The sequence below is a fragment of the Gambusia affinis genome, linkage group LG04 (genome assembly GCF_019740435.1).
Source record: "Gambusia affinis linkage group LG04, SWU_Gaff_1.0, whole genome shotgun sequence".
In the NCBI taxonomy this organism is placed as follows: Eukaryota; Metazoa; Chordata; class Actinopteri; order Cyprinodontiformes; family Poeciliidae; genus Gambusia; species Gambusia affinis.
The window spans coordinates 8,642,573-8,655,848 of NC_057871.1; the positions used below are offsets into that span (position 1 = coordinate 8,642,573).

The 13,276-nt window shown below is 38.7% G+C and overlaps 1 protein-coding gene and 1 non-coding gene across 9 annotated transcripts; one reads left to right on the forward strand and one right to left on the reverse strand.

The window, feature by feature from the left end:
• Positions 1–520: 520 nt before the first annotated feature.
• On the reverse strand, positions 521–12,638 carry fam114a1 (family with sequence similarity 114 member A1). Of its 8 annotated transcripts, none has more exons than XM_044115095.1 (13): positions 12,564–12,638; positions 10,656–10,916; positions 9,994–10,078; positions 8,766–8,974; positions 8,499–8,633; positions 8,194–8,346; positions 7,967–8,105; positions 6,201–6,286; positions 4,506–4,706; positions 4,243–4,382; positions 3,983–4,055; positions 2,463–2,516; positions 521–1,651 (listed from the first exon to the last, which is right to left on the reverse strand). In XM_044115095.1, exons 2-13 carry the CDS (start codon positions 10,908–10,910, stop codon positions 1,526–1,528), a joined length of 1,656 nt encoding a protein of 551 aa, XP_043971030.1. In that variant the 5' UTR covers positions 10,911–10,916; positions 12,564–12,638; the 3' UTR covers positions 521–1,525. The 8 variants fall into 8 exon arrangements, with proteins under 8 accessions (XP_043971030.1, XP_043971026.1, XP_043971023.1 ...); XM_044115091.1 differs by having other exon boundaries at positions 10,590–10,916; XM_044115088.1 differs by having other exon boundaries at positions 7,928–8,105; positions 10,590–10,916.
• A 392-nt stretch (positions 12,639–13,030) lies between these two features.
• trnap-agg lies at positions 13,031–13,102 on the forward strand. The gene has a single exon. It is a non-coding gene; the product is annotated as a tRNA-Pro (tRNA).
• Positions 13,103–13,276: the final 174 nt, after the last annotated feature.

Sequence of the window (13,276 nt, forward strand, 5' to 3'; positions counted from 1 at the left end):
GCAAATGGACATTTGAGTCAACCAAACTTAAATCTCACAGGCCATTCTTTGTTTCAAACACAGTTTTCCATAATACGCATCTAGGTCTAGGTTATTTAAACCTCTTAACCCTCACCCCCGGAAAATACAATGGAAAAATGTTCTGTTAAGGTTAAGGGGTTAAAAATTACCCCTTAATTACCCAAATTATATCCTCATTTTGTTCCTCCCAGCATCAGTATTATACACATTTATGTACTAAAAAGTGCACCAGCTTATTTGTCTAAATATTCCAACAATATGCAATATATTTGAAAATTAATCATGAAAAATGCTAAAATCTCATATAATTTTAATCAATAATGCATTATTCTCTGAGGATTTTTTAAATCACACTATATTGTGATAAATAAATCATTTGTATGATTTGTTTGATTATTTCAGTTGCGTTAGATGCCCCTCTGTTTACTTATGCTAAGCAGATTCAGCTCCATTTTTAATCAGCATTATTGTTTATTTCTGTCAAAACAGTTCCCAGTGATGTTAACACATTTTTTTATTTGCAGCAGCACCAAAACAGAATACAATAAACATTTAGTGTTTTTTCAAACATTCAATGGATATAATATGGGATCCAAGCATAACGTTAACGAAACTCAAGGTAGTGTTGCTTCACATATACCGTAATTTAACAAGAGAAACAAAAAGGCAGCATAACAAATATAATGTAAATTTTCAATAATGCTAATCTTTAGTTTCAATCCAGAGGAAAACAGTTAAGATTTACTTCTCTATTCATGTCTTTTTTCATAAATGTGAGTATTATGAAGAATGATTGATATTAATGGAAATCACCTTTCTTCAGAATGGTTTATAATTTTCAGCTTTTGCATAGATGAACCCGATATTTTATTACTTTTTTTCAAAAAATGTTACCGCAGCAGGGGAACCATCTTCCAACGATTCAGTAGAGACATGGGAACAAAAAGCTAATTCTTTGGTACAATAGTGTTAAAACTAGAAAATGACCACTCCACAATCAGAGCATTGTGTTCATGTATTTACCAATTTCCTATGTGCCTGTTGTCCCTTGATTTGTTCTTGTTTTAAGACGAATTAATTAACTACAATCAGCACAAGCACAAGCTGTAGGACAGCATCAGCTCTTAGTGAGAGAAGTTCATGTACTTTACCACAGAAGCACATTTTATACATGTAGTAAATTTAAACAATGAGAAAAGTGTGATCTGTGTACAGGGAGAGGCTGGTGCCACAGCAGGACTCCATCTATGGTCACACTGCTGGTTGCTCCTCATTAACTGGTCTTCACTGAGCATAAAAGCATTTTATCAGCATTACAGGTTGCTTTATTAAATAAAAAGCGGATAAACACATCTGGGTCATTGTTGTATGTTATTAGTCCATTTATCTGCTTCCTTTAGGAACTTTTATCCTCCCACCAGCGTATCTCCTGCTTTATGGCACATAAAAGCACTGTGCTTTACTTTACAACTGTACATTAAGACAAGCAGGAGCACCGAGGGAGTCAGTGCTGCGGCTGTGCTGCTGGCTCTGCAGCAGCTTGGCGGTGCTGGCTCTGGATGTGGGAGATCTGCAGGACTGGCAGCAGCAGCTGAAATGCATTATGGATGTAGTTGGTGCTGTTGGTCCCCTGCAGAGACGAGACAAGATTCTTTTTATACTTCACCACCACCATCAATCAGAAAGAGCTATGAATGCAGCAAAAATGGAAAAAGAACACTAGTATAGGATGGGAAGGATGCAAAGTGCAAGTAAAATACATAAAACAGATCCTACGTTTGTTTATTTAGCCTATGACTGTATTAAAAGAAAATCCAATAGGTTCAAAAGTTCTTGATCTAATATGTGTTAATGCATTTTTATTCAATATGAACAGGATTACAGTACCAAACCCATCTTATTTAAGCCTCTTTAAAGCTATATTCTTAAAAGCAGATTATATTGGCAATAGTAAAAAAAAAAAAAAACCTGACTAGTTTTCCCCCTTTTTTATTATTTAGTTGAAATTAGGGTGAAATCCCTTTTCACAGCAGGATTTTGGAAATGTCTGTAAAAACAGGGATTATACAAACACAAACTCTTGCTGTCAAACTTCAGTGTTCGGTGTGTAAGTTCATAATAGCACATGAAAAATGAACTGAGCAGATTAGTATTGAAAAATCCCTGTTTATTTTCCAACAGTCATGTTGTCATGTTTGCAGATCAGCCTCAGATAAATGGTGAAGATCCATAGAGTTTCAGCATAATTTTATCATGAGTCGTGTTTGAAGCAGCACAGACACAAAAGCTCAGTCGCTCCATGCCAGCAGCAGTTACATTTGTCTCATATCAGCACTATAAACCCTCAGGTTTATTGTGAGGTGTCATCTTCTATCAGATGCCGTGCGCCGAAGACTGACGGATTTGGTTTTTATTAAAACGGCTAAGAAAGCAGATCTCACCTCCTGCAGGACGCTGTCTACAAGTGGATTCAACTCTTCTGCTTTCCTTTGTGGCTGAAAGAAAAACAGCAAAACAGATGAGATTACAAGACTGATAAATCAAGCGATCGTCATGGTGTCTCCAGGGTATTTTGTATGTTCTTTGTATGGATGCAAAACACGAGAACAGATTCAAAGACGGTAATTCTGATCTGTTTATGGATAACTGTCATGTACCTAAATGATAAATTTAAGTCATTCTTTTTTCAATAAAGCCTGATTCTGCAACAAATTCCAATCAATTTCAAAGAGTACACAAGTCTGGGCGTGCTGTGGTGGCGTAGGGGATAGCGCGACCCACAATTGGAGGCCTTCAGTCCTTGATGTGGCCGTCGCGGGTTCGATTCCCAGACCCGGCTGACATTTGCCGCATGTCTTCCCCTCTCCTTCCCCCTTCCTGTCAGCCTACTTTCAAATAAGGGACACTAGAGCCCACAAAAAAACCCCTGGAGGGGGAAAAAAAAAAGTACACAAGTTTGAATTTATTTTAAATTTTTTCTAATCCACATGCTCAAAATTACACATACAGCCACAAAAATATTCAGGCATCACTCGGGCAGGGTATTTGACCATTTTTATTGGAAGAACTGGTAGAGCTCATTTGAATTTGTTGGTTTATTGACGATGAGTCAGCTTTTAAGTCTGATATGGTCTTGTGATCAAGGCTATATCAGAAGCTGAATGCTTTCCTGCTCAGTCAAACCAAATTAAAACCAGTTTTGATGCGTGTTTTGCATCCTTGTTGAGTTGTATTCAACTTTCAAGAATCTGATGCAAACAACCACCTCCAGTAGAAAGAAATTGGTCAGAGCGCTTAAGAAACATCCCAGAAACCACTGAGGCTCAAGGCTATCATAAACTAATTACTCCTGACAGCATCATCAATGCTCTCAGTGAACCAAGTTTTTCCTTGGCATGTACTGACAGGATACAGAACAAAAAGTGAGCTATAAAATTAACACCTTCAAGAATAATATTTTCCATACGGACGAGCCAAACGCCTTACAGTGGTGAGAAAAATGTTAGAAGGAGTCATGGTGAAGCTTTTAAAATCTATCAATATTAAACCATCCAGTAAAAAGCAAGGTTCAAATGATTCGCTAAAATCTTATAATTAAAAGTAATTTCATGTTGATGATTAGATTACATAGATTTGTACCAAAATCTGCGGTAAAACCTGAAAATGTTTTTAAGGTCAATAAAGAACACAGTCTTGGCTAATTAGTCACTTAGAAGGATAATAAGTCAAATGTAAACATCACCAGAGGAAAATTGAAGTCCAAATTCAGCTTTCTGCAGCTTTCAATCAGCAGCTACCAAACATCAGGAGGATGCCCTCCAATGAGAGGACATTTCCCAACGGCTACACTTTGATGGTACATTCAAGTGCAACAGAGAACGAACTGTGAGTGGGTACACTCCTCAGCAGCCCTGTAAGTAACAATGACAAAAGTCCAAACCAAACACAAACTCCCACCTACCCCAACTAGAAGAAGTGTACCAGAGAACCGCTTGGTCAAGCAATCTACCTCCTTACACATGGCAGATGTCAACCTGGAATAGAAAACAAGCATCAATTTTTATTTAGCAAATATAAATATATATGTCCTGGTACACCCAGGCAATAAGCAAAGCAGTATCACAGATTTTAATTCTTTGTCGTAACGCTCCCATTCCTGCAGTCAAGAAAATCTAAAGACCAAAAGCAAAAATAGTTGCGCTCCCACTCATCCACTCGTACTTGCTGAGGATTTGTGCCTGGTCCCTGGCTGGCTTCTCCTGCTCCTGACCATGAAGGATGAGCTCTGCCACCTTGTGGAGCTGTTCGATACTGCGAGCCGTCACTTCTGCCAGACTGCCCACTGATGACAGGTAGATGGCCTGCATAGAGGAAGATGAATAACATTTATCCTCCTTTCTGAAAGAGCAACTGAAAATGAATCAGGCTGTGACAGCTGGGAGGAAAGCTTCAGCATTAAAATCTTAATGTTAAGATGACTTCACCTCAACAGATCGGAGGTCACGCTCCTTTTCCTTCTCTTCCCCATCACTCTTCTTGTCCTCAAGCTCCTCCTCATCTTTCTTCTTATTCTCTTCTTCTTTGTTATAGCCAACATCCTTCTGATCCTCTGCACTTTCTCCGGAAAACGTTACTCCTCCTGGCTGCTCCACTTTGTTCACCCATTCATGGGCTCTCATACGAGCCTGCAGATGCATAATTACCACCCATCAGCTCTGCGTGCCGAGAAATCACTGTAGTGATGGATGCTAATGAGATGCATGAACACGATTGTACGTTAATGCCTGCCTATAAAAGAGAACATGGATTATGCAGAGCATCTGTGAAGGAGGGTACTTTATTTTTCCACAATGCCTGCAGCAGGATGTCATTAGGGTTGTAGATAAATGTGTATTTGCTCTGGTTTGAGAAAAACATTCCTCAAAATGGCTTTAGCTAATATTTAGCAGTTATCCTTGTATTTCCGAGTAACTGTGTGATGAGGATCACACACTTGTTGCCTTGTGGAATAATGTCTGAAGTGTTTCTAGTGGTGATTCTTGTTCTTCTGCTACCCCAAACCGAACCCCCCCCCCCCCCCCCTCCAAAGAAAACACGGGAAATCAATTGAGATTTGAGGGCAGAATAAAAAATGAGACCTGCACAAAGTAAGGAGCATAATCTCCCTTTTTTCAGCAGCACTCACTCATGGGGGCAACAATTCCTCATTAAAGCACTGGAAAACTTCTTCAACATGAAACTGACAAATAGTATTTATTTGTCAGTATATCAGATCAAAAGAAAAAGTATATAGAAGTATACTCATGTGCTCCTTTTCTAATGTAATTGTAAATTGTAAATAATTTTTAAAGGTAATAGCAGATTAACAATTTCATGTCAACATATGAAAAATTGCTAAAACTGAGTAAAATAGGGCAAAGAAAAAAGCCCTAAAATATAAAACTTAATCTTGTTTCTATATCTAACAATAAACTCAGACTACATTTCTCACACACATTTAGACATTTCATGAAATTTCACAAACAAATCAATAAAAAAAAACATTTGTGTAAATAATGTGTTTAAACTTCTCAAAAGATTTTAAAGTTTAAACAAAGAAATTAGTAATAATTTACAACAAAACACAGTTGTGTCTTAACCTGGTGTCAGAGTTTTCTGAAATGGCCACGTCTGTGGGTTTATCTAAAATATGTGTTTCATTTTGAAACAAAAATGAACTGACCACCTGACCATCTTGGACTGGAAGCTCAAGGAGCTTTAAACAACCTTTGATCGCCACCTAGTGGCCAAATAATAATCAGCTGAATCAACAAGAGACTCCAAAAAAGCGTAATGCCGAGGTGAGTGACTCTTAATCCGAGCAGACATGTTTAAAGAATCCGAGTCAAACTGGCTGAGCTTGAGATCAAGTTGTGTATGCCACACTATCCGGTCATAAGGTCAAGCAGGAGGGTTATTTACTTAAAACTATCTTCAAGTGAAATATAATGGTGCAACAGGGCCATGCTAATCCTGTGTTTGTGTCTTGATATCAGAGATTTGAACTTTACTCAAAGTCCCCAGACTAATTGATTTAATCATCATTAAAGCCAATAAACTTTCTAACAAATACTGATAGCCCTGCAGATACACACATGTGAATACGACTGAAAGTGAAGTTGTATGCATGTTTGCGTCACCTTGTTGAGTTTGTCTGGAGTCGCAGCATCGTGAAGTTCAAACAGCAGCTCAGTCAGAACGCTAACAAACTCCTCGCCGTCAGCAGCTGACAAAACACAGACACTCGTTTCAACACGTTTAGATGTACACAGCAAAACATTAAGGTGATACATGAAACATGCAGCTCCCCAAACTCTGGGATTAATGCTTTGATTTCTTCATGCTGGGATTAACATGTTTTCACCTGAGAGTTGATTCTTGTTTGCATGCTGAATTAATTTCACTTTCTGTGCTAAAATTACGATGGGATGGGAAGATGCTCAGCGAACATGCACAGTCAGAGTCTGGATCTGATTGCTGTCAACGTTCCTTAAGAAGGTGAATGTAAATGTGTCGCCAGCCCCTGAACACTGACACTGGATCAGGCAGCGTGTGCATGTATAACCCTCCAGGTGCCCACTCTGAACTGTGCACAGCTGTGACACTGCCTGAAGGGGCTCGTCACACATCTCAGACCTTTAAAACATTAAAAGGATGCCAGGCTGGTGGTATATGATAAGACTGAAACCTGGCATTGTGTCAACACTCAAGGTCCACTCAAGGAGAACTTTAACCTAATCAGGAAAAAATATGCTAATAAGGATTGTAATAGGAAATTGAGCTTTTTTAGCTCTTTTGAACATGGAAGATAATTTTGTTGCTTCACAAAAATCTCCTTCTTTTTCAATTACATTTCTACGAGAAAACACAGCAATGCATAAAACTATTGAGGTTTTAATAGATGTTTGTAATATAAGTGTGTGACTGTATGAGGTCAAACAGAAAAAGTGTAACTTTCACTTTAAACAGAAATGTTTGGAGTAAAAAACACTGAGAGCTATAGATGGCCATATACTTACTTAGGCCAGATTGTTTAGTTTACTTAAGAAAATAAAGGGTAAAGATGTGTAATAGATTAAATAAATAAAATGTAAACAAATTAATTTGTTATTTCAGTGGCATAAGTTCAACAAAAAAGTTCAACACATATCGTCCTTTAAGAGATAATTACTTTTACCCAAATCATTGATGCCACTGTGACAGACAAGCCCCAACAATTCTAAGATAAAATGTGACTAAAAGTTACTTCAATTTTCAAGTCCATCAGAGATTTTCTTTTCTTAGTCACGCTCCAAAATGGGAAAGATGAGAGAACATGTCTTTCCAGTAAAGCAGGTGTGTGTGCTTATTGTAAGTCAGAAAACGTCTTTAAGAAAATCTTCTCACAATTAGACAGTTTTTTAAATTCAGCATGAAATTATGAAAATGCCATTGAACATTAACTTACTATCAGGTATTTACACAACTTTTAAGTTATTTATTCTAATTACTATGATGCCATAATGATTAGGGAAATATTGTAAATAATATTTAACAACTTAAAAATATTTTACATATATTTTATTTTCTAAAATTATTTGATTTAATATTTTTTTGTAAAGACACTCTACATTGCGATGTTTCAATGATGATGGCACAATGTCTTTAAATCATTTCAATCCTAAACTAGATTAAAATGCTTTAAACTAGTTTAAGATGTGTAGTGTTTGGGAGTTTTGATGAGGATGTTTTATGAAACAAAAATATGCTAAAACTTTCATGTGCCTCTCCTCTATTCAAGAAGTCTGCAATAAAAAATGAAGGACTGCCTGATCCTGGGTCAGCGCTCAGAGTCCGCCTCTACCTCCGGCTGCTCTGGATCACTCACATATGGGGGTGGAACAGTGTATTTGAGAACTTAGATCACCATTATCCTTCGTCTCTCCTCCTGCTTTCTCCTCATCCTCTTCTTCTTCTTGCTTTAGGAATATCTCTTTAATGAAAATCAGCTCCTTCTTCACCTCCTCCTGCTCTTCCTCCGAGAGGAAAGAGAGGAATGCTTGGACCTAAAAAGAGATGCAGCACTTTAAGCGCTCAGCGTGAAAACAGAATGTGTTTGCGACATGACTTTTACTCCTGAAAGGTGGGCTTTACTTTGGCCTCGCTCTCATTGGACAGGATCTCCAGGGCCTCAAGGTGGGACAAGCCCTGGTAGTCATCAAAGAGAATGCCGTAGTGAGCTGTGGGCGCGCTCAGCGGCTGGTTGCTGAGGCGTGCACGCTCCTTTTCCTTGGCTTCCCTCAACATCTGAAGAATCAAAGTCACGTCAGAACTTCAGCACAATGGGGTCACCTTGGTAAAACTACAGAAACATCCCTGAATCCCCATAGTTTCTCCTCAGGCTGGGAAACATTTTTTTTTACTTTTCTATGGGTCCAGATAATTTTATGGCTGCAAACCTGACTCAGAGATGCGGTCTTCTCCATCAGAGTCTTGGTCTTTTTAAAGCCTGGATCACTCTCAGCCAGAACATTCATGGTCTTCTTCCCGATGAACTCCAGGGCATCCAGTCCTCCACTGATGACCGACTTACCCTTGAAGACAGAGGGAAAAGTTCACTAAAGGGACAGTTTATGTTTTTAAATTAGATTTATGTTTGATTTTGTAGTTTTCTAACCAAAGTGAATACCTACATATCAGATTTTGCAGTGTGTCTGTTCACTCACAGTGTTCTGTACGGCGTGTGTGATTGTGGAGAAAACTCCCCTACTGGGTGCAGCAGCAGGGGCTGACTCCTCTAAGCTGGCTCTGCTCGGGTCTACTCCCTCTTTATTCTCTCCCTCGTCCTCCTCTTCTAGCGCCTCCTCTCCTACCGAGGTCCTGTGGAGACGAAGAGCCTCACCTGCCTTCACCTTAACGGAGCTCAGGCTGTGTCCTGAAGCAAGCGACATATGAGGACAAACAGATGCTAGTTTAGAATGTTATTTTTGACATCATGTTGCTTTACCAGCTCTGAGAATCAGGAGCAGCACACAATCAAACTTAATAATTGCTTTTGAAAGACCTTTTTGAAAATTACATTTAAAATAAACAAGGCAAATTCCAGCTGCATGATTAAATAATAATCTCAGTGTCAATTTTTGGGAAATTCTAAGTGAAAATGATTTAATCTAGTTTAAGATGTGTAGCGTTTCAAAGAAGACACAAATTTCAATATATAGCAAGACCAGGAGAGAGGAGAAAATTATAAGTCAACCTGATATTACAAAAGCGGGATATTTCTCCAAAACTGGTCAGGGAGGCTGTGCAGCAACCGGCAGCATCACTGAAGGAGCTGCAGGAATTTATGTGGCTTTCTAAATTGTCACCTTCCTAAAATAATCATTTTTTGCCAAAAGTATTTGTTTTTTTGTGGCAATATAAAGGGGGTAATTTTCATTTCCAGAATCAGGCTTGGCACATAATGACTTAGGCCATTATTTTAGGAAGGTAACAAAATATGACAATCGAGTTCACTGCATGTTAGAGTTGTTTTCCTCCATTAAAAAACATCTGGGTTTGGCTACATCTCAGAACATTTTTGAGAGGAGGTGTTATGATCTAATGAAAATAATAGACTATTGGCTACAGTTCAAAGAGTCAAGTTTGGAACAAAAGCAACACTAAACATCACCTAAGAAACACCACGATATCAGCCATGCATGGTACAGGAAGTATCATGCTGTGGGGTTACTTTTCTTCAAACGGAACCAACATTTTCCCCCAAGGTCTAAAAATTGATACAATTGAACACTTCTTAATACCAGTCAGAAAGTTTAATATTTCTTAAATGGTGACATGAATAAGAAATTTAAGTCCTTAGAAACAAACAGAAACAAAAGGCAAAAATAAATTTGTGGGACAGAAGAAGAAACAGAAGTGAGGGAGACGAAGCTGAGGAGCAGGAAATCGTACCAACGGTGGAGGTGGCACTGCTCAGAAGAGATTTCCCCCAAGTACTCCAGCCTCCCCAGCCCTGGTCTTTCTGCTGGACTGACACCTGCACACATGAGGAGACACAACTATACACAACACAGCAGAAGTAAAACACTGTTTAACAAGCGTCATTGTTAGGTAGTGTTGGAAAAGCTTTGGTTTAGAAATGCTGAAAATATGAAGAGATAAAGAACTTTTAACACTTTAATTCAGTGTTTCCCAACCCTGGTCCTCAAGGCACACTGCCCTGCATGTTTTAGGTATTTCCTTGCTTCAGTGCAGCTGATTTCAATTGATGACTGATTAACAGGCGTTTGTTGAACTGCAATCAGTTGAATCAGGCACATTAAAGCAGGGAAATCTCTAAAACATGTAGGACAGTGTGCCTTGAGGACCAGGGTTGGGAAACACTGCTTTAATTAAATGAACTTTACAGCGACTGAGACCGAATCCAAAGATCAGTGGCAAGAAGGAAGGTAGAAACTCCAAGTATTACTGTACAGTTGTTTTGCTTTCTTTAAAGTGTTATGTTTTAAGAGGCTACAACAGCATGCATGGAAACCTTCACCACAAACCTTCTCCTCTCCCTCCAAGCTCTCTGGATCTGGCTCCAGGCTCACTGCCTGGTCACATTCAATCACCTGACTCCCAGCAGGGGGCTCTGACAGACCCTCAGGTGTTTCAGGTACGGTCGTAGTGTCTTCCACGGCAGTCTGCTGAGCTTCATGATGGCAATCTGTGCTCTCTGCGTTAAGAGAAGGCGGCAGCGGAGGCGTCGGATGATCATGGAGTGTTGATTCACCCTGATGAGGGCCAGGATCAGCGAGGGCAGCAGGTCCAGACGGGGGTCCGCTGTCTGTGCAGGGCTCTGCGTCAGAGGGGGCAGCCTGAGACATGGTGACCTGGAAGAGGGAAGATTCTTCTGAGACGAGCAACTGATATAATCGAATCTATTTATGACTCTTTATGTACGTCGTAAACTCACAATCCAAATATTAAAATGTGAGATTAGTGTAACAAACCTGCACAGCAGTAGCATTTAGCAAGAACCACAACTTAAAGTGTCACACAGTTGTTGTTAATGACGCTGAGTTGTAGTTTTCTATTAAGTAATTATTACTTACAGAGTCTACAAGAATATTAATACCCCTTAAACTTTTCATAATAGTGAAGTAGGAAGAAAATGCTCCCATGTCATGTGATGTGCATTAGTATTCAGCACCATTTACCCCAACACCCCCAAATAAACTCCAATGCCACCTTTACAAGTCAGTCCATATTTTGAAAATTTACACAACTACAAAGCTATCTGCTTGAACTTTTTGAACCACATGAAAGATACTAAAACAGAAAACTAACACTGCATATCACCATGAGCAAACCGTCTCCACCATGATCCACGGTGATGGCAGCATTATGTCTTGGACATGGGTAAGCTGGGAAGAGTTAATGGCTGGAGGTAAATACAAGACAATCCTAAAAGGAAACCTGTTATGCTAACGTCTTGTGACAACGCAGAGATTCGCTTTCCGGCAGGGAAGCGGGCCTAAACATACAACAGGGCACAATGGAATAGCTTATCATACTTTAGAATGGACCAGTCAAAGCGCAGACCTATATCTAATTAAAAACTTATATAAGGTAATAACAAGGAAGAACTGAATACCAATGCACGTTACACTTTTCAGATTTATATTTGTAAAATATTTGAAAACCAGGTATCCTTTTACTTCCACTTAAGAGTCATATAATGCCTTGTTGTGGTCTATCACATTAAATCCCAATGAACTGGATGAAAGTTTGCGGCTGTACCATAAAAAATGTGAAAAAGTTTAAATAGTTTTAAATAGCCAGTGTACATATGGGGAACAACGTCGCCATCTAGTTACAGCAAAAAAAGAGCAGGAAAAAGTATACTCGCATTTTTACTATTATCACCCAACATTTTCAACATAATCTCTATTTGTTTGCAGAATACAAAAAGTTACTAAGCAACTGAGTATTCACTCTAAGTTCTACACACTGAATATAATACGGTAGTTAACTGCATTAATACATAGTTTCATTACGACTAAAATAATAAAGGGCTTGCCAAACTGTTTCAATAAACACATAATGTTTCCTGAAGCAATAAGTATAACGAAGTGGTGTTTAAACATAGATAAAATATGTAAAATAGTCATGTGACTATCTATATGTCTATATATAAATTACCATTGAAATGTTGTGAATAAATGCAAACATGAAAGAAGATAAAACTTCTTATAACACGGATTACATTACATTACAACTGCAGCATGACAACTTTAACAGCAGGGCGAGAAAAATTTGGAAACAAATATTATTACAAAGTATTTCTGAGTCATTCAAAAAGTACCTTTCTCTAAACTAGTAACTCTTTTGAGACGTAATCTCAGTGACAACTATCGTAAGTGTTTATTTAATTGTAAGTTAGCGTCCTTCAGAAAAAGGTAAACATATAAAATTCTACAACAAAAAGCACAAACAGTGTTTTGTTTTCCCAGAAAGAGACAGCAGCTACAGCTCACCCGTTTGGTGCCAGCCAGCGGCTCTTCTTCCGCCCCGCCACGTCGGCAGGCCGGGGTCTGTGACAGCGTCAGAGAGTCACGCTGGTCAAGATGATTCACTGCGGCCACAACACCCCAAGTATCTAAGATAATGCCAAACGCTCGAACATCTACAGCAAAAAAAGAGCTAATTTCGATGTTATTTAGTGTGGGGCGAAGAGTTCGCTATATTAATTATCATATGTCTATTACTAAAAACCTGCGTTTAAGAGTGATGCAAGCAGACAGGAGTGAATCATCTCGTCTTCATTTAGCTTAACTGTTTGAAGTAAATGAGAATGTGTTCGACTACTTCAGTACAGTAGAACCAACAAGACAAGATAATATATTACTTTGCTAAAAGGGATTATTTAAGCACTTACATCATACTGGACATACAGCGATCGGTTGCATGTTAGATGAAATTGTTCCATTCACGTCCACATCGTGGCTCGTTGGTCTAGGGGTATGATTCTCGCTTAGGGTGCGAGAGGTCCCGGGTTCAAATCCCGGACGAGCCCAATTTTTTACTTTCATTTTATTAATAAATTCGGCAATAGAAAAAGAATGTGTTTCTAGAATTTTTACACATATCAGTTTATTTGCGCTAAATATTATTGCTTTAGCTGACCTAATGCATAAGTAAACCGAGCTGCTGCATGTTTTAGTAACTGGACTATCCTGAAACCAGTAAT